The sequence below is a fragment of the Anguilla rostrata genome, chromosome 14 (assembly GCF_018555375.3).
Source record: "Anguilla rostrata isolate EN2019 chromosome 14, ASM1855537v3, whole genome shotgun sequence".
Lineage (NCBI taxonomy): Eukaryota > Metazoa > Chordata > Actinopteri > Anguilliformes > Anguillidae > Anguilla > Anguilla rostrata.
In genome coordinates this window covers 1,028,110-1,049,590 of record NC_057946.1, presented here as the reverse complement: position 1 = coordinate 1,049,590, position 21,481 = coordinate 1,028,110, and the positions used below count along the sequence as shown (strand labels likewise).

The 21,481-nt window shown below is 45.6% G+C and overlaps 1 protein-coding gene and 1 long non-coding RNA gene across 8 annotated transcripts in view; one reads left to right on the top strand and one right to left on the bottom strand.

Moving 5' to 3' along the window:
- myo5b (myosin VB) overlaps positions 1-16,245 on the bottom strand; it is a 72,207-nt gene extending 55,962 nt beyond the window's left edge. For 6 of the 7 annotated variants that reach the window (XM_064309591.1, XM_064309581.1, XM_064309585.1 and 3 more), the window contains exon 1: positions 14,278-14,418. In XM_064309591.1, coding sequence (XP_064165661.1) covers positions 14,278-14,304 — 27 coding nt within the window. In that variant the 5' untranslated portion in view covers positions 14,305-14,418. Of the gene's footprint in view, positions 1-14,277; positions 14,419-16,054 lie in introns of those variants that run through there. The other variant, XM_064309582.1, reaches the window with a different exon arrangement.
- On the top strand, positions 14,338-16,069 carry LOC135240208 (uncharacterized). The gene is made up of 2 exons (XR_010325616.1): positions 14,338-14,466; positions 14,571-16,069. It is a non-coding gene; the product is annotated as an uncharacterized LOC135240208 (long non-coding RNA).
- Positions 16,246-21,481: the final 5,236 nt, after the last annotated feature.

Genomic DNA, 21,481 nt, shown 5'->3' with positions numbered 1-21,481 from the left:
AGCTCTGCACACTGCAGGCTTGATTGTATATACCCTGGAGTTCATCTGTACACTGCAGATTTGAGGCCAGTAGCTCATTTGGCTTGTAAAACATGCCTGCTACACTCCCCTCTCAGCCCAGTCAACAAACAGTGGACAGAGCTGCACACACACACATGCAGACACACACATGCACACGCTTGTACGCATGCACACACACACACAAACATGCTCACACAGCACAGAAACGCACACCCTTTCACACACAAACACATACCTTCTAGCAAACAGGATTCTACACCCCCCATATTCACAAGACCAGAACAACTGCAGCTCACTATCTCTGCAGTTACAGCACAAACTTTCCAACAGTTTTTTTTTTATTAAGTCCCCCCCCCCCCCGCCGGCGATACTAAACTAAACTACAGTGTCACTCTAAATCATCACGGCAGAGTGGGCAGGCATTCAGGTGCAGTAATCAGCCTAAAGACGCAGGGCTGGATGGCTCTGTTTCAGCCCCTAATGAACTGATAAACAGCTCAGGCCCGTCTGAACGCCGCTGCTGCACCCCGTCAGCAGGAGGACCGCAGAGCGCCGCTTCTTTTAAAGGGCTTAATGAAGCGGAACGCAGCAGAACAACAAAGCAGCAGAGATACTCCGCTCCGTTCTGTCCTGTCTCTGAATGCTATGTGCTGCACTCTTAACTTTAAGATACTCCACTCTGTTCCGTCCTGTCTCTGAACACTACATGCTGCATCTTAACTTTAAGATACTCCGCTCCGTTCCGTCCTGTCTCTGAATGCTATGTGCTGCATTCTTAACTTTAAGATACTCCGCTCTGTTCCGTCCTGTCTCTGAATGCTATGTGCTGCATTCTTAACTTTAAGATACTCCGCTCTGTTCCGTCCTGTCTCTGAATGCTATGTGCTGCATTCTTAACTTTAAGATACTCCGCTCGTTCGTCCTGTCTCTGAAGCTATGTGCTGCATTCTTAACTTAAGATACTCACGCTCCGTCCCGTCCTGTCTCTGAATGCTATGTGCTGCATTCTTAACTTTAAGATACTCCGCTCTGTTCCGTCCTGTCTCTGAATGCTATGTGCTGCATTCTTAACTTTAAGATACCCCGCTCTGTTCCGTCCTGTCTCTGAATGCTATGTGCTGCATTCTTAACTTTAAGATACTCCGCTCCGTTCCGTCCTGTCTCTGAATGCTATGTGCTGCGTTCTTAACTTTAGGAAACAGCACTGAAAAAAATATTCCTTTCGTTTCGCACACAGGGCGGCTCAATAAGGAAACGATATGTGTTGTGTAAGATCATTACTGTGATACTGCATGCAAATTCCCCCACGTCTGACACAGACTGCCCGAACAGGGGCTGTACACAGAGCAGGTGTTCTGACCGAACGTCAGTGTGAGTGTTTACACTGTGGGGAGAGCGGGGACTTACACTTGAACAGAATGCAGGGAACGCACAGGTGTATAAAACGGATTCTCTCACAGAGGTGTACAAACAACGAATAATGTCTCATTTAAAGAATTAGCAAATTAGGTGGGGGCATCAGCCTGGATTTTTGAGGACACCCCTCTTTGGGGCAAAGCTGACCAGTCTGTGAGCCTCTGGTCAGGCTGTTGCCACAGCGATTGAGAGTCTAACTGCCACTGCCTTTCTGATGGATCTGGGGAAAAAGTCATCATCATCAACATAAAGCTGCCCGACCTGTCATATCGTTTGCCCTGATACATGCCTCATCACATTTCTGTCACCATTCATGCCGTCTGGTATGATTAATTATCATACCAGACCGGCTAGCAGAGGATGGCCACCCCCACTGCAGCCAGGTAGCTGTCGACATTTCTTCCCATCAGGGAGTTTTTTCTTACCACAGTTTGAGCGTTTGAGGAGGAGTTTTTTTTAACCTCATAACCTAGTTTTTGAAGGGTTCAGACCTGGTTTTTGCCCAATTTTATTTTCGATTACCTCCGTAAAGCAACTTTGCAATTGTGCCTTTGTAAAAAGTTCTATACCAATAAAAAAAAAGAATTGAATTGAACCGAATTGAAACCAGCAAGAGGTTTGATGAGTTCTGAAAAATGTTTTTTTCTTCCTTCTCAGGAAAACTCAGAACAAAGTAGAAAAAAGTGGGCTATTGAACGACTGAACTCCAAAAAATCCTCAGTTTTGAGCAGAAGTAGTCTGGAAGGGGTTTTTTTGTGCATGATGTGCTGCAATACACTAGTTCCTAAAACTTTTTAATAACGGGACCCAAATAAGTAATACTTAGAACCTCTCAGGGACCCATCAATACTCACACAGGTGTAGCCTTGTGGACTACAGACTCAGCCTGGGACCCACCTCATATACTCCGAGACCCATCGTTTAGGAAATGCTGCTGTAGTACACTGTTCCCATCTCTTAATGAGTCTTGGAGGAGAGAGCATGCAGGCCCTGCCTCGCGGTCCCATAGGTCAGCATAAAGTCTTCGGTTATGAGACGCTGGTGAAATGCATGCTGGGAGCTGTTCTGCGAGGCTAAATTTCAAGACTGAGCACAACAGAACTTTTGCTTTAACGTATGAAGAATAAAAGCCTTCCCTTCCGCACTGTTAGCATGTCCTATCACAGTTAGCCTGTCTACTCTCTGCTAGCATGTCCTCTCACTGTTAGCCTGTCTGCTCTCTGTTAGCCTGTCCTCTCACTGTTAGCCTGTCTGCTCTCTGTTAGCCTGTCCTCTCTCTGTTAGCCTGTCCTCTCACTGTTAGCCTGTCCTCTCTCTGTTAGCCTGTCCTCTCACTGTTAGCCTGTCTGCTCACTGTTAGCCCGTCTGCTCTCTGTTAGCCTGTCCTCTCACTGTTAGCCCGTCTGCTCTCTGTTAGCATGTCCTCTCACTGTTAGCCTGTCCTCTCTGTTAGCCTGTCCTCTCACTGTTAGCCTGTCCTCACCAGCTCAGAGTAAACAAACACAACCTCTAAGTGAGGCATCCCATAAGCTTTCCAGGGCCCAGGTGCTTTTAGAGTGGAGGGCCAGACCTGGTCAGGCCAACCCAACATCTCCCTGTCCTACTCAATCAAGCTCAAAGGGCTACTGCTCAGAGAGGGACGAGAGAGAGAGAGGAGAAGAGAGGAGAGGGGGAGAAAGAATGAGAGAAAGAGATAGAGGGAGATGGGGGGAGAGAGAGAGAGAGAGAGAGAGAGAGACGGATCAAGAAATTTCAGATGAGAATGTGCCTGAGGCTGCAGCACTGCCATAACAACACACATGAATATGACCCCATTTCATAAGGAGGGGGAGGGGTGGACTGGCCAGAGTGGGGGGGGGGCAAGGGGAGAATGTGGGACATGAGTGGAAGGAAGGGAGAGTGACAGTGAGGAGAAGACAACAAAGTTCTGACAGCAGAACAAGGGAACACAGCTGGATATCAGCTAAAGGCGCATTCTGCAGTATTTCCAACAGGAAGTATTTCTAACAGTTTGTTAGTGTGTGATACAGCTTGCCTGATCATGTAACAGAGGCAGACCCTGGGGGGGTCTGCCTCTGTTACATGATCTGCATCATATGTGATGCAGTGCTGGTTACTGTAGTCCGTAGGACTGAATGGCCTGTTCTCCTCATTAATTGACCTGACTATGTCTCATTTTCATGAACACACACGGCTGAGCCAACCATTTTAGGAGCATTTGCTCCTGACAAAAAGTGCTTACTGGAAAAAAAAAATTTAGGAGCTGATCTACGAATTGAGATGCATTAGTGTGATTTTTCAACTTAGCAGAACGTGTCCCTTGGGAAAAATGTTAGCGTAGCGCCCAGTCTGTTGAGTCGGGTTCCACCCCAGGGTCCTTCTTACATGATGCCCAGCAAGTTCGCCCACACCACTGCCCGCTCCTGCTGCCACTGCCTGCCTCTAGGCTCTGGTATACTGTGAATGCATTATTGTGAATGTATTCACACTGTGAACACCGTGTAGTATACTGACAAATTCTTTGTAAAATGTAGGCTATTATAGAAATAAATGTTGATTGACTGATTACGCATTCTTACATATCTATTTTATCGCTGAATGGCTTGTTCTCCTCATTATGTATTCTTACAGTTCTTACAATGAGCATTAATATGACTCGTTCCAGCCTAACAGATAGTATACAATCCAAGCCTCTTGGCAGTCAGACCTTACAAACGCAGAATAGCAAAGTTCACTGAAATGATTGTTTATCCACTGCCTGACAGCTGAGCACAGTGTGAGGGACTAACGTTCGATGCCGGTGGCCTCTGCCCTTTTCTTCCAGGAACAAATTAATACGGGGTCCCTGTTGTGCTGCCGTTTCTCTCTAAACTCCCCATGGGAGCGCGGTCCCAGAGGGGCCGCTGGGAGCTCAGTCTCTAACCCAGCTGCTCAGCAACGGAACAGCTGGAAGAGAGGCAAGAACCAATGAACATTAAGAGCCAGAGGAGACGACCAATCACCAGGGCCAGAGCAGGCCACCAGTCACCAGAGCCAGAGGAGGCCACCAGTCACCAGAGCCAGAGGAGACGACCAATCACCAGGGTCAGAGCAGGCCACCAATCACCAAAACTAGTGGAGACAACCAATCACCAAAGCCAGAGGAGACGACCAATCACCAAAGCCAGAGGAGGCCACCAAAAAAAAAAGCCTCATCTAACTGACCCTCTCAGCTGCTCTCTCTCTCATGATTTAAGGCTTCTCTGTGCAGATCCAGCACTTGTGAAACAGTCAGTATTCCCCCCACCTCCCCTCACACCTGCCCTTCCCCCCACCTCCCCTCACACCTGTCCTTCCCCCCACCTCCCCTCACACCTGCCCTTCCTGTCAACTGTCTTTGGCAGTTTTTTCTGGAACTCTGCATCTCGTCTGAACTTTATTATAGATCACTGGCTAGTTAGCTATGATGGCTGGCTAGCTAGCTAGCTGAATTACCTAATATTTTTGGCAACAATGCTTATTGCGTAGTCTATCGGTTTGTACAAACACTATTCATTTATACAGATACCGTCACCATTTTACCTGGCTAAAGGTGGCAATGAAAGGGCACTTTGTTTGCAGATGCTACCTAGTCACACCATCCTTCCACAAGGAAGTTCTGTTTACAGCACAGACCATGCACTTTGGTTTTACAGTCATGTTTCCCTTTTAATCAAACTTTGAGCCAAAATGTCCACCTAAATTCCCTTTGGCTTATACCGCATTTGATAAATACATTATTGGTACAGCCCTAACGCGTATAAATAACAGGACTATATAACACAGCTGGAAGGGAGAGGATGCATAGATAATTTCATGCTTCAAACCTACATAACAAGAGGAGCTTAAATGGTACCAGCATATGTTTACCAGCTTACGCCATATTACACTGTGCAGTCAGACAAAACAGACAAACTGAGGGAATCTGTAATGATCTAATATCCCTATTCCCACTAGGTGGCATGAAGGTCACTAAATCACTGCTGTCCTGTCTGTCTGTCTGTCTGTCTGTCTGTCTGTCTGACTGACTACGGAACATGGAAGAAATTATTCAATCTAAAAAGGAATGTTCTTTTTCTTGCCAAAAGGAAATGAATCAACTTTGAAGAAATATGCTTTGGAGAGTCGCCTTTGCGTGGGCAAAACACATTAACATCCTTGAAGCATCTTTGTGAGGGTTATTATGACAACTTTTTTAAAAACCACGTTTAAATTCCAGACCTCAGACCAGGATGTACACAGCTCATTTTCAGAGGATAAAAACCATAAGAAGAGTCATGGGAAATGTACTTTCCCCGTCAGCTTCCTTAAACATACTCAGTGTTTCCACACATCGCCCTCCGATGTGCTGTCTCCTGTGCCAGACTTGTGCAGCACAGCTCAGACAGTTACAGTCCAGCCTACGCCAAGTACACCTGACTGCACAGTCACACCATGGGGTAACAAGGGTCACAGGATGGGGAGAAGAAAAGGATGAGAGAGAAAGATAGGGAAAGAGAGGGAGGGAGGGAGAGAGAGAGAGAGGGCGAGCGAGGGAGAGAGGGAGAAAGGGGCAAAGAAAGACAGAGAAAGGGGGAGGGAGAGAGAGAGCGAGGGAGAGAGAGAAAAAAGGAGAAAGAAAGAAAGAGAAAGAGGTCAAACAGCCCCAGGCTGGTGCTGTCTTATGAAACCAGAGCAGTCCTTAAATCACAACTAGCCTACTGGCTCTTCAGAAGCTATTATGAATATTAAAATCGCTGAAAACCCCATTAAACAAACAAACACACACATCAATATGAAGGCTGGCTGCCTAGGCTCCGCCCACATGCCCATATTTGGCAGGTGTGCACAGGCTGATTGACAGCAGGGAGCAGGGCCGTGTGTAATGTTTTCCATCACGGCTGTCCGTCTGTCACCAATCCTCTGCTCTGCCCTGCAGCTCAGCTTCCCACACAGGTGCTGTCGCCAGGGCGACGGCAGCGACCCCGCCCATGTCTTTGTGCCCGCACAATGACATCAGCTCAAGGCAAAGCACAGGTGTGTCCAGGAGGAAGTTACCTTTCTCTTCCTGCTTCTCAGATTCACTCTGACCTTTGACCTGCCTGCCTGCCTGTCTGTCTGTCACAGAGGGATGACTCACAGCGGCTGAGCCTTTCTCCAGGTAAAATAAATCAGGAAATCACAGGCGAACTTCAGCCTCGCCGACTCGGAGTCTCATTATGGGCGTAGCAGATCACATTTTCGCACCGAACCGCAAATATACCGGCTTTTTAAGAGCTGCGCACGTTAGCTTTGAACCAGCAGGAATTCAGCCATTCTAACCTCAGGTTTGTTTGCTATACGGCTTATTGCCCATCTAATAGCCACCGTAGCCCTATATCCTCATACGAGCATATTTTCAGAAGGGTAGAAAATGGCAGGTTGCTGCAGTTCATGTTTTAATACATCAGGGTGAATTTCTGAATGGATTTGGCCTCTGAATGCCATGGTGCTTATCTGTCAGGAGCGAGCACACGTGGGGGGATGGGAGGGGAGGGCATGAAACCCCAGAGGGGTTGTGTCAAAATGTTGCAAATAGATCAGTGGTTCCCAAGTTAGTTTTGAAATGAAAATCTACAGGACAGTAGATCTCCAGGAACAGGGCTGGGAACCACTGTTGTAGACTTTTGGTCTTGGAAAAGTCAAACATAAGGATGAATATACTTTATAGCAGTAAAACTTATTGCAACATCTGTATGTTAGCACATGTACTGATAATTTCTGCAATGGTAACATTGGGGTATATTTCCAGGGGACCCCACCCTGGGGGAGACTTCAGGGGCTCAGAGACTCAGCACCAGCAGCCTCACATGGCTGTTGCCACGGTTACCCACAGAAGCCGAGACGCTTGTTTACCAGAGCTTCCTGAACCGCGGGGCTGTACTACCACCGGATCGCATTATAGCATCATTACATTACAGGCACACATTACAGGCATCATCACACAATCACACACACGCACACACACAATCACGCGCACGCACGCACACACACACACACACACAATCACACGCACGCACACACACACACACACACAATCACGCGCATGCACAACCAGCGGCAGCGGGGAATTCAGAGCGTCAGAGTGTCTTACCGAGCCCATGCCTACGCCACTAGCTGCCTTACCGCCAGCCTGTACATTATTACAGTATGTCTTACCGGCCAGCCTACGTTACAGTGTCTTACCGGCCAGCCTACGTTACAGTGTCTTACCGGCCAGCCTACGTTACAGTGTCTTACCGGCCAGCCTACGTTACACTGTCTAACCGGATAGGGTTGGGTGCCATAGCAACCTAATTCTGTGTGACAGCTGGTTCAGCAGTCAAGGAAGAAACAGATGGATTTTCCAGGTTTTCCTTCCCCTGTCTGGGATTAGCAGGATTTGGGTCAAAGGGACACCGGAATTTTGTAATTACTAATCACTTGAACTTAATCTCATTAAATGCATGTTTCTACTTTGGTTTGCCACAGTAGTAATACATAACAAATATATTCTGATTCCTTTTTAACGCCTTAAACATTTTTACAATGATGTCATTATAGGCCAAACTGGCAGTCTGATTTACACTGAACTACAACACCCATCACACATCATAGACAATGGGTTTGCAGTGAACTCGGAGAGCTTGAAGATGGTTAGAAACAGAAATTACTGTGTACACAATTTAAAATATAAAAACACTGCATGAATACTGCAAACTGCTCAGCTGGGGAGGACAAGTACCAGCGGACGAACAGAAGACTGATTCTGAAATCATGACTCTGGACTCACGCAGAGGATGAATGCTAAGACACACATTCCTATTAAACAAGAGAAAAGTTTCTATCACCCCAACAACATTATCAGGAGTAATGGGTCAAACTTTCAATAGAGCAGGACATTGCACACGTTGCGCTACGTATAGATGGCAAAAATACCACTGACATCGAGCGGCTCACCCTAGTTCCTTAGGAACCAGGTAACCAATAAATAAACTCAATCAAACACCCAAAGGAGCCCAGTATTACCACAGAATATCAGGACAAAAACCCCCTGAAGTCTTGACATTCTGGTTATTAATGAATACTCATGTTTGCGGGTTAAAAAAAGGGAAGTAGGCAAACAGGGAAGTAGCCATCGTCTGTCATGTCCTCCATGAAAATAACACCTTTACTATATAATAACAACACCCTGGCAGTCCAGAGTGACATCATCATCATTCCATCAACACTTCCACCCTACGGAGTCACTCATTGGACAGAATCAGCCTGCTGTGATCTGATTGGAGCACAACTGCCAAGCAAAAGGCTTGTATTGTATTGTTAATAGTTTTGTTCTTATTACTGTTCTTATTGTTAGTGATTACCATTCAAACTATAGGTCACCTTGTTTTTTTAATTTTATTAATTATGTGCCCTGCAGTGTGTGTCATTGTTAATTACTTGCAAAAACATTTTTTCTGAAATTGAGAAAGTGAGAGAGAAAGAGAGGGAGAGAGAGAACAGGGCAGCAGCATGGAAGTAATTCACTTCCACACAACGGACACCGCTGATCTGACAAAGGGAGACTGTACAGAGAGGCATTTTTAAAAATTAATTTAATTCAATCTAAATTTATTCGGGTGAGATTTAAAAAAAATCTCTTTCAAGGGAGCCCTGGCCAAGAGGCTGCAGCACACAGCATAAATTTAAATGAGACAAACGTGGAGAGTGAGTGCTTGCTTGGCTTGATAGAAGGTGAGCACGATGTGAGAATGCGGGAGCAGGTTTTTAGCACAGTGTACCCCCAAATCACACACAGATGTGTACCCCCAAATCACACAGATGTGTACCCCCATATCACACACACACAGATGTGTACCCCCATATCACACACACACAGATGTGTACCCCCATATCACACACACAGACGTGTACTCCCATATCACACACACAGATGTGTACCCCCATATCACACACACACACACAGATGTGTACCCCCATATCACACACACACAGATGTGTACCCCCATATCACACACACACAGATGTGTACCCCCATATCACACACACACAGATGTGTACCCCCATATCACACACACAGAGATGTGCACCCCCATATCACACACACAGATGTGTACCCCCATATCACACACACAGATGTGCACCCCCATATCACACACACACAGATGTGTACCCCCATATCACACACACACAGATGTGTACCCCCATATCACACACACACAGATGTGTACCCCCATATCACACACACACAGATGTGTATCCCCGTATTACTGCAGCCCCTGCTGCTCTGGTGCCAGCACCCCAGCACATCCACTAAGCCTTGGGGATCTGAGAAACTCAATAACACAATCTGTTCAAGTCAGCAAGGATTATGAAAAAAAAGTACTGCAACTGCATTTAATATGTCCACACTCAGCGTGTTCTGCATAAGCCTGCTCATATTATCGGACAGATACTTATGCAAGGCCTGGCTTTATATTAACTGGAGGCAGTTGAACACTGTTGGCTCTGAAGACAGACCTTTTGCTCTACAGCTATAAAAGAGGAAAGTCCAGCTCCAAACAGCTCAGGCAGCCACAGAACTGTCAGTTCAGGGGAGTCAGAGAGTCAGAGCTGGAGAGTCAGAATCAGAGTCACTGAGTCAAAGCTGGAGAGTCAGAATCAGAGTCAGTCAGGGAGTCAGAGCCGGAGAGTCAGAATAAGAGCCAGAGAGTCAGAGCCAGAGCCAGAGAGTCAGAGCTAGAGAGTCAGAATCAGAGTCAGGGAGTCAGAGCTGGAGAGTCAGAGTCAGTGTCAGTAGAGTCAGAATCAGAGCCAGAGAGTCAGAGCTAGAGAGTCAGAATCAGAGTCAGGGAGTCAGAGCTGGAGAGTCAGAGTCAGTGTCAGTAGAGTCAGAATCAGAGTCAGGGAGTCAGATCTGGAGAGTCAGAGTCAGTGTCAGAGAGTCAGAGACTCCCAGAGCGGAGGGCAGAGACATAATGAATGCCAGAGCTGTACCTGGTCTTAGAGCCAGGGCCACAGAGTTAGACTCAGAGAGTCATAGAGTTTGACTCAGAGAGTCCATACTGGAGTTCTCTCTCACATATTCACGTGGCTTTGTAAGTCATACGAGTCATGGATACGAGTGTAGACCTGCTAAATTACTGTAACGCAATGTACAGCACTACATGTCACAGAAGCTGACGTACTTGTGAGAAAACAAACGGATTAGCGGAGCTGAAGAATATAAACACTGCAGCACTTTACACCCCTGGCCACTCTGCAGTTTGATTGTTTTCCTTCAGTCTCTGAGGATCCCTGCCGCGGTCCAGTTTATGCCTCCAGCCTGTGCGATTGAGTAAGGTGCATTTCAACATGCGTGTGCTCCCTCTGCGTAGCACATGCAGAAACACACACATGCACACACGCGCGTACACATGGGCAACACACATGCAGGCACACGCACGCGTCCACGCACAAACTCTGAGAAGGCCGTACTGAAATCAGTAAGCGGCCTACGCTTGCTCACGTCCTAAGCAACATGAAGCTAAGACGCACATTTTCTTGCAAAAGCCCCAATACACTCATCATTCACCCGCTCCCAGTACAGCACAGCAGTGCTGTGGCTCGGCATTCATTACACAAGCCTGTGGGACAGGACTTAGTCATGAGGAGGATTAGGAACATTAATGAGTCACATGGGCTGATCCAACCGCCCAACAATTTCAAAATAAAAGCCAGATTTTTAGCAATACAGAGGAACTCTGACCAACACAGGCCCACAGAGTGGCTGCTAGCTCATTAGTCATTTACACAAGCATCAGGACCTTCAAATGATCCAACACTATGGGGGATACTGCTTCCATCTCTACAGCTGATCCTTCTGCAGATATCCATTTTCAAAGCCCTGGTTTCGATCTTTTTACAGACACGAAAGAACCAATGGCAGTCATCACAAAGGCATTTCACATGGCCTCTGAAGCATAATTGTTTGCTAACGAATCAGGTATAATTAAAGAGAAAAGGCAGGGAAAAAATGTAATGCACCATATGGTGACGACGACTGTTACTGCATTCAATAATTCTCGTTGTGGTATATTTCGCCCAGCCTTACACTCTGTGTCAGAGGTGCGGCCCCCCAGGACCCTTGTGTGGGTATGTGAACTCTCGTCATTCTGCCTACAAAGTGCGTCCCAAATTTGTTGCCTTTTGAGGTTCCTTTACCGTTAGGATAATGCCTGCAGAGGGAGTTGCCTTCTAAGGATGCAGACAGCGAGGTAGTTGACGCAGCCACAGAGTTGCAAATTAAAGGGAAGTTTATTTAAACAAAAGAGTTGAGGATCAATGGAAGTGTGAATGCAATTGTGTGTGTGTGTGTGTTTGTGTGTGCATGTGTAGAAAAAGGAAAATAAAAGAATAGTGTACAGAAGAAAAAAAAACATTTTTTTTTTAAAACAGGAGCTAGCAATCTGCTAGGCCTCGAAAAAACCACTGGAAGTGCTGGCACCAAAACGCAACAAAAAGAGTAACTCCTGAGGCCTGGCCATCCCAGTCTTCTACACCTGTGGGCCCAGGGCAGTCCAATCAACTTAAGTGATACCAAGCAAGTCTGGGGGGGGGATGTTCTCTTCATGACTGTATTTATGTAACTCTACAAATGGACATAACTACAGCTGGAGGAAACTCCATTTATACTGTCCCTCTGCAAGTCCAGAACCCAGAACCTAGAACCACTCAGTCATAGCGGTCTGGAGGAACTAAGATAATCCCCATAAGGGCCACAGCTACAAGCTACAACAGCCAGCACAAGCAGCTAACTCAGTTATCCAGCTAACTCAGTAATCCTGGGGGGACTTCACGGAGCAGGATTACTGGGTTAGCTGGACAACTGTGCTTAGTAAAACCCAGAACAGCTCTTTTTACATATTCCAGATTTGGGAGGGTTCCAGGTTTTACTGGGCACAGTTATCCAGCTACCTATCCGTAATCCTGCATTGTGGGTGCAGATCTTGTGGCAAGTTTTATTACAAAGTTATAATTTAAAAACTCAAAGAAACAAAGGAAGAGAAAAAGGATGCACCTGTGTATTTGTGCCAGCCCTGGTTATCGCTGCATGCTCCGTGGACTGTGGAGCTGCAGTTTCGCTCGTGCGCGTTACGTAATGTGCAACTGTACGCGGGTACGCAAATCTTCAGAACTCGGACTCATGACTGAGCAAAGCAAATCAGGAGGGCGGCTCATTATCAGTTATTAATGTTTCACAATAGCCTAGCAAAGATAATTAAACGTAGAGCCAACATTAAAGGGTGTCCTATCCCAATTAATTTAGTAATAAGATACTTTCTGGGCGAATGCTTTATTCGTAGAGTGTTGTGGGATATGTTTTATTTGTTTGTTGTTGTTTTTTTCCTTTTTGGTGTAAAAGGGTTAGTTGAAAGAAAACATGGGTGACTGGTTTTCTAAGATATCTCTAGGTTGCTAAGCCCCAAAGCAAACAAAACAAACCTGCTCGGCAAACCACTTGATGTTAACATCATATCCTCTCTTCAGTCTACCGTGAGATTCCTAGTAGACGGTGTACACACTCATTACGAAAAATACTTTGAAAATATCTTTAGGGGGAACCCAATTTAACATACACATGGTAACTTAGTATAAACGCCGTGTAATACGGTTGTTGTAACAACAAAACACTGCAAAAAAAAACAACCTCAACTACCAACTTGACAGGCAGCCGGCATAACCTGTAACATTTAAGGGGCCGCCAACAAGTTCCCTACTACGTTTAACACCGCGATATAGCTATCGGCTCAGATGCTTAAATCTGGTTTTTTGCTTTCTTTTCTATAAGCCTTACATACTAGAACGTACATATTGCATCTGAACAATAGCAGTTAAACGGCAAGGCTACTCAAAATCCAAAGTTGGTTTGTAGGCTACTTTTAAATGAGCGCTGGGTGAGTGTGTTTCACAGTAACCAGCTCCCATTCTCTGTGTTCACGCCGTCCTAAAGTCGTCCCGTGTTTCTTTGAATGATCAATCCATGGTTCGTAGGCCACAATGCGGTTTCACAATAATGAATGGAGATGATATTGAACAAGGAGCCAATTTTACACTTCCACGACAACGGCTAAGTAATAGCCCACTACTTCCACTGGCTGTATAATTTCAGACGCGACAAGCACTTCCCCGTCTATGAACGCACTTTGCACATGCTCCCTAGGAACACCGAAACTAGATCGAAACTTGCTTGTGCACCTGTTCGTCCGAACTGCAGCAATAACGCGCTTAGTATTGAAGGCATGGCTCACACAACGCATTAAAACCCAGCAGTTTGCTGCTGAAATTACACTGGGAATTTGTGCAACGTAATGAGTCCAAAGTAAAATACTTTGGCATGTGTATGCTAATCTTGTTTGATAACGCGATTTAGAGGTGACAGCACAAAAGTTATTCGTGTCATGTCGGGGTAAAAACACAAACGCGAATAAACAGAATAATACACGGCATACAAGCTGAATTCTTTAAAACGCACGCGCGCGTGTGTCTGTGTGACGTGCTGATCTGGGATTCTCGGTTTTTGTTTAGTACGAGTTTGAAAAATAATTAACCCTCACCGAAATAGGCTACAGGCTTATGTCAATGAACACGGACGCGGTCAGAATTAATATGATACATGGTGTGGAAAACTTCACACGCACCCGAGTGTGAGTCTGTATGTGTGTAAAATAGCAAGGTGTAGGCTACGCAATTAAAAACGTCACCCGTGGAACGAACGGCAGCTATGTCTGCCTCAACAGCCAAACAAAACTTGCCGAAGGCAACCTGAATTAGTTCACTCACCTGAGTGAAGAGCTCGTTCACTGACATCTTGTCCCACCGGACGAGCCCGCTCCGTCTTACCAAAAATACTCGAACATCAACTCAAAACCTTTCCTTTTCGAAAAAAAGGCAAATAATAATATAGGTATTCCAGTGTAGTATTTTCCCCTCTAATAATACGGTTGTCCAGACCTCATTTTTCAGATTCAGGTAAGAGTTCCCGAGTTGACCTGCCCAAGCTGTTCGGGCGCGTCGTTTTATGTGCTTAGCTAGCAAGCTAGTTAGCGGCTTCCGACCTTTTCCTCTTTTACCAGGTGCTTATTTTTCGTCTCTCAATCCTGTTGGGGAAACTATGCCTTTCCCATCCTCGTGCACCTGCTCCACAGGATTAGACAACGCCTCAAAAGACAGATGGGGATACACCGACAAGCTGTACAGGGCGGCAGGTTAATGGAAGGAGAAAAAAGTATCAAAGCAACGACTCCAGTTTACTTCCTTTCCGTATCCATGGACTCGACATCCCGTGTTAACTGGCAGGACTGTGGCAGAGGCTGGAGGAACGCAGTTTGCCCGCACACTGAGCAGCACCGAGACACCTTCAGGTTCAGACGCGAACTGCATTTTCAAATGCATCCGCAGCACAAGTTAATGCGGCGCGTGGGTCAGTAACGCTACTGTACAGCCGCCCTCCTGTCACGGATAAGCGCTGGCACTGCACGTGCTTGCCGATTTACTGTTTAGCGGACGTGTTTCTGTGTTGTTTTATCATTTTTCCGCAAACGAAGATGCACATCAAAACCTTACCAGCCGGACGTTGGAAATTAAATTATTTACTTTTATTACCGATAAATTCCCGAACAAATTGCAACATTCTCTTATCATTTCACATATATTCTCTGTATATCGCCTAATTCTTCTTGTCTGTACTGAAAGAATTTCATGAAAAATTCTCACAGAAAAGTGTCATTCTGCCATTCAGGTATTTCATAAGTCAGATATTTGGCTATAGTTTAATATGTTTTTATAGACTGTACTTTTTTTTAAACTGCCTATGAATTATGTTCGTTGGATATAGTTCAATATATTAACTATATCCAACGCGGATATAGTTCATGGTTAGATAAAGAAGTACAATCTATAAAAAATAAAGCTATATGCATACTGTCTGTTTATTACATGCACACGAGCTTATGAAGTTTAGTCGACTTAATACTGACTGTAAGGACAGTCCTCTAAGGTGTGGGCCCCTAGAATTGTAGTGAACCATTCAACCATTTTAGTCCTAATTTGGCACACCTGATTCTACTACTGTAATTAGCAGCTCAAGGAGATCTCTAGCTGTTGATTGAGATGTGCTTTGATAGGAGTAAAAACCTACAGGAGGGTAGATCTCCAGGAACAGGGTTGGGAACCACTCACATAAATGTACAAATCTACAACTACACTGACTTCATAATTTAAAACAGATGAATGTGAATGCAGATACACATTTTATTAAAGCATACCTGTATGATACAATGAAAGACATGCAAATGCACCCTGACTATATGTATACACTGTGTGAATAAGCACACCCAGAGTATAAACACATCACAAGCACGTTCAGGGGTAGTTTTTCGTTACTATTTTTGAGGTGTCATATTTTGTTATCTAATATTTGTTTACAGATACATCTTTTCTTATTCCCTGACATCAATAGAAAGTTAAGAAACCAACATACAATTCCAACAGCAACATGTTTTGTCGTAGCACAGTAATCAGACAACACAGCACAGATTTGTGCATATGTATATATTACCTTGGCGTAGAGTTCATATTCCGTCATCCTGCCTGTCCAATCGGATCTGCTTGTTCAGGTGGTGAATGTGTCCGTATCCTCAGCAGGTATATTCCGCAGAGACCAGGTGGAAAACGTGTGTTAGTGAAATGGCTCTGAAGATCTCTGTCAGTGAAATGTCTCTGCAGATCCCATTTTGCGGAGTGTTTCCGTGAGGCTTGTGTAAGTCTGCGCGAGGAGCTCGGTTTGGGCAATGCCTGGGACCTGCCTGGACAGAACGGCAGCGAATAACGTGACTTCTGTGCCAGGAGGTAAGAGCTCCACTCCCACACCACTCCCCCTCCAGGTATGGGGTGTTAACCGGCTTCGGCAACACACTGAGGCTAATGTGGGATGCAAAAAATAAAAAATAAAAAAAGGAGACCAAAGGTATAACACCCATCAAAACCATCACAGTGACACGGGGACATGTAGTTATTTTTTTATTTAATGGTGTTAAATCTTGAAACCTGTGCATAACAACATTGTAATTTGCACTGGATGTCTTTTTTTAAAATATTGTCTGTGTGTGTGTGTGTGAGAGTGAGAGAGAGACAGAGAGAGAGAGAGATTCATAACAGACTTTCATGCCAAAGACTGGGTGGAATCTCTGTATTCTGGGCTTGATGACTAATTTGAATAAATCATTTCTGCAATGAAATATGTAAATGTGAACAGAAATGATGTGTTTTCATAGATGTAAATCAGGCAAAACCGAGTGCTGGCAGCACTTTAGGCTAAAATGAGCTGCAGTATGAAAGGCGATAAACAACATAATTTTATTATTGCTGAGAAACTTTAGCTCTTGTAGCTGTGAGTAATAATGTTTCTTGCACTCATTATTTTGTGTTTCAGATCAGATTGAACACTAATACGCAGGGATTTCTTTCACGTGTTAGAAGACATTAGCTGACTATGTGTGAACAGAAGACAGAAATTCCGTTCTGCTCTTACAACACGGGTGGGAATCCCAACTTCTGCACGGATGAAGTGGAAATTGTACAACAAACTCCAGCTAATCCACAAAAGCTGGTGGCCATTACAGGAGCATTGGGAAGCATGTATGCGTGAGTTCAGCAGCAACACGTTTAACGTTTCTGCCGTGCAGATTGGGTGGGGCAGCATGAAGTCACCAGCAGGAATAGAGTTGCTTCCCAACATCTGTCATTTCCAAGCTCCTCGCCCACTTTACCAAAGTCGCTCATAGTTTGCTGTTTGACTCACACAAAACAGCTGTGCTGAAACCCCTTTTATTTTCCTTCTAATGTTTACATAATTATGTGCAGTATGTGGCACTGTTGCTTCAGATCCTGGCCGTCAGGCCTTCCTGTGTGTCTGCATGTTTTCCCTGTGCCTGGATGCGTTTCCCTGTGCCTGCATGCGTTTCCTGTGTCTGCATGCGTTTCCCTGTGTCTGCATGCGTTTCCCTGTGTCTGCATGCGTTTCCCTGTGCCTGCATGCGTTTCCTGTGCCTGGATGCGTTTCCCTGTGTCTGCATGCGTTTCCCTGTGCCTGCATGCGTTACCCTGTGCCTGGATGCGTTTCCCTGTGCCTGCATGCGTTTCCCTGTGCCTGGATGCGTTTCCCTGTGCCTGCATGCGTTTCCCTGTGCCTGGATGCGTTTCCCTGTGCCTGCATGCGTTTCCCTGTGCCTGGATGCGTTTCCCTGTGTCTGCATGCGTTTCCTGTGTCTGCATGCGTTTCCTGTGCCTGCATGCGTTTCCTGTGTCTGCATGCGTTTCCCTGTGCCTGCATGCGTTTCCTGTGCCTGGATGCGTTTCCCTGTGTCTGCATGCGTTTCCCTGTGCCTGCATGCGTTTCCTGTGTCTGCATGCGTTTCCTCCAGGTACTCTGGCTTCCTCCCACAGTCCAAAGACATGCAGGTTCGGAGAGTCTAAATTGCCCGTAGGTGTGAGTGTGTGTGGGTGAATGATGTGTCTGCCCTGCGGTGGACTGGGGAACTGTCCGTTGGTCTTTTGCCCAATGCATGCTGCGATCGGCCCTAGCACCTCCTGTGACCCTGACCAGGGATAAGTGGGTATAGATGGTGGATGGATGTGCAGTATGTGCATTTGGGCTGGATGCCAAAGACTGTAACAATGATTGTGTTCTATTTCAAAGCTCTTTTTGTTCAAACCTGTAAGTGGGTTTGTGTAAAGTTATTTTGTCTGATGCCTTTGTTGCTTTAGTACACAGGTGTCAAACTGGAGGGCCGCAGTGTCTGCTGGTTTTTTTGGGGTGTTTTGGCTAAGGATTCAACACACCTTGTTCTCAAGGCCTTAATTAGCAGCTGATTGAAAGGACACCACAGACACCGTGGCCCCCTTGGGATTCAGTTTGACACCCCGACTCTCGTATGAGGAGTGCAGAGATATTGGACATATTTTTAAAGAGAGTGAAAGAGGGGAAATCTGAAGGGAATTCAGCTGTTAAACTGTTAAACTGGTGACACAGCCTGGAGAAATCCAGCCGATTTCTGGTCTTCATTCCAGTTCAGACATTTCGTTATTTAGAGTCATTTGATTGGGTGGGGACTGGAATCACCGGTTTTTCCAGGTGTCAATCAGCTGTTACACGAGAGAAATCTAACAGCTGCCGTTCTTAACCCACTTATGAGAACTGAACATTGTTGCAGAGCACAGAACTGTGAAACACGTACAGACCCACGCTATCGTCTCACAAGAAGCTCTGCTCTTTCTAATTTACTTTTTTACCGTGACCTTTTATTTTACCAGGTATTGGCATCTCTTGTGCAACTGAGCCTTGGAGCCTACAGTACATGGGAGGAAGTCAGAGTACCCTGCGGAAACCCACCCAAACACGGAGAGAACACGCAAACTCCTCTCAGAGAGGGTCTGACGACCCAGAATCTCCCTCTCTGAGAGGCAGTCGTGCTAATCGCTGCACCACCATGCCACACATACTCTTCATAAGGAAGCTGTATGCCTATATCTGCAGATCAGGACCTAGCAGACAGTTAGGAATTCGCTCAGGTATTCCAAGAAGATCTAAACAGAATCCAGAAGTGGGTGGAAACCTGGCTAATGGTATTTAAAATGGCAAAGTGTAAAGCTCTGCATGTGGGAAGTACAAATTTAGGACTTTAGGATTATTTACTGATTATTAGCAAAATGAGAACGCCAGGTGAGCAGGTGAGACACGTGGTCAGGCTGAGGCTGATGAAATGGTCAGAGCAGCGATGGGTGTTGCAGAGACAGTTATTAAATAGCACCCCATACCCAGCTGATCTTCAGAATGCAAACTCATTTGGTAACAATGGACGAAGATGACTCATGCCCACCACAAGACAGTAATGATGTCGCACACACTCGCCGAGGATCTTTAAGTTATTATGTATTTCACTGTGGGTCTCAGGCTGCGGCTGAAACTGAGGTTTCTCAATAGCGCTGGCTACTGTGGGCCAACCTGAGACTCTGAAACAGGCAGGCAGGCAGGCAGTGCTCAGGGAGGTTCTACCAGTAACATTAACCAAAAATATTCTGAGAGGCCATGCTGCATATTTTGTTAATAATTCATGTTTAGTAATTAATAAATCATAATAATTCTCAACTTTGAATGGCCAAACCTTAAAAGTAAAAAAAAAAAAAAAACCTTATTCAAATTTCAAAAAATTTCAAATGCTTTGCACAACAAGAACACATTATTCACAGATTACAGTACATTTTTCTCATCAACATTTTTAAAAGTCCAGGTAGCTTAATAAATAAACACTAAAGGACTAAAAACACACTGGCTATCGCTTTCTGCTATCTCCACAATGGAGTTCACTATGCAGAAGATCTGTAGAGATTATTTTTTCTCCCCAGTTTGTCTTCAGGGCTGTTCCAAACACTGTTATGATTTAATGCTCCAGAAACGGCACAGGCTGGGGTGTGCTTTGAGAAATAAATGAATGGCAGACGCTGCAAACAAAAATCAGTGTTCAATGCTAGCCAGGCTCGTCTGTTAAACATTATGATGCATTTTAGGCTATTTAAGACCAACCAGGCAGAAGTGGCTGGTGCTATTCGTCGCGGTTTTCCTCATGGCCTCACAGTATAATAGAGTTATTCCTTCACACCTGTTCATATTTCTGATGCATATTTCATGCAGGTATTCTCGAGAGCAGATGCACCTGTACACTGGGCATGTTGTGCTTCCGGGTCATTGGCGCAGAGGCCGCTGGTCGAGGCAAGGCTGCTTCCTGCACCCGTGTGTCCTTTTGTGCTGAAGCAGGTATGGTGGTGCTGCAGCAACCCGGCCGATCCAGTCAGGTGAGCCAGGTAAGACAGGTGAGCCAGGTGAGCCTTCTATTCTGGCCCCGATCACAAGCTCCGCCTTCCCACGCTCAGGCATGTTTGACACAGCTCTGATTCTGACATTCTTATGTCTTATATCAGCATAATGATGCGATAATTATGTTCCTGACATGATGGATATTAGTGTAAACACAAATGATTTATGAGAAATCATGTCTCAGCACGCATATGCAGTTTGTTCGGTTACCAGCTTCGAACTGCTGTTGTACTCCTCCTATATGCAATATGGCTGTGTTTTTAAACAACATCTATACTCAACATGGTTCTGTTTCTTCAAAACAGCTTGTATTATATTATTATATTACAATATTATGTTATACAGAATCTATAGTGACAATGACTGTTTTATGTAAAGTATTCATTCTCTAGCCTGACCCAGCGTTATCTCTCTGTGCTCACAGTGTAATGCTCGACAGGGTGGGTTCTGATGCTGATGCTTTAGATGCCGAGCCAGAAAAGCCAGCAAACATTCACTGGAACTAACGTTATGCAGGCAGTAAATACACAGAGCCCGCTAGCGCTCCACCAGCTATTTACCCGCCAGCTAGCTACCCACCAGCTATCTATCCGCCAGCTAGCACACTGCCAGCTAGCTACCCGCCAGCTAGCGCCCCGCCAGCTAGCACCCCGCCAGCCAGCGCCCTGCCAGCTAGCTACCCGCCAGCCAGCGCCCTGCCAGCTAGCTACCCGCCGGCCAGCGCCCTGCCAGTTAGCTACCCGCCAGCTAGCGCCCTGCCAGCTAGCACCCCACCAGCTAGCTACCCGCCAGCCAGTGCCCTGCCAGCTAGCTACCCACCAGCTAGCTACCCACCAGCCTGCCTCTAGCCAGACTTGTGCTGACTTGCAAAGCCCTGGCAACGTCTCCTCCTCCTTCTTATTAATATTACTGAAAAAGTGAAACAAATCATCCACTGTGCAATTATGAATCACTCCCAGTCTTCCAAGTACACACATATATGTTGTGCTTGATGAGTGTTGTCTTCAGCACACCAGTGAACGGAGTATCCCATATTATTTAACCCTTTGAAATAGGCAGGTTTTTGAGAAAAAAAATTTTCCTCAAAATTCCAAATCAGTGTTCTAGAACTCC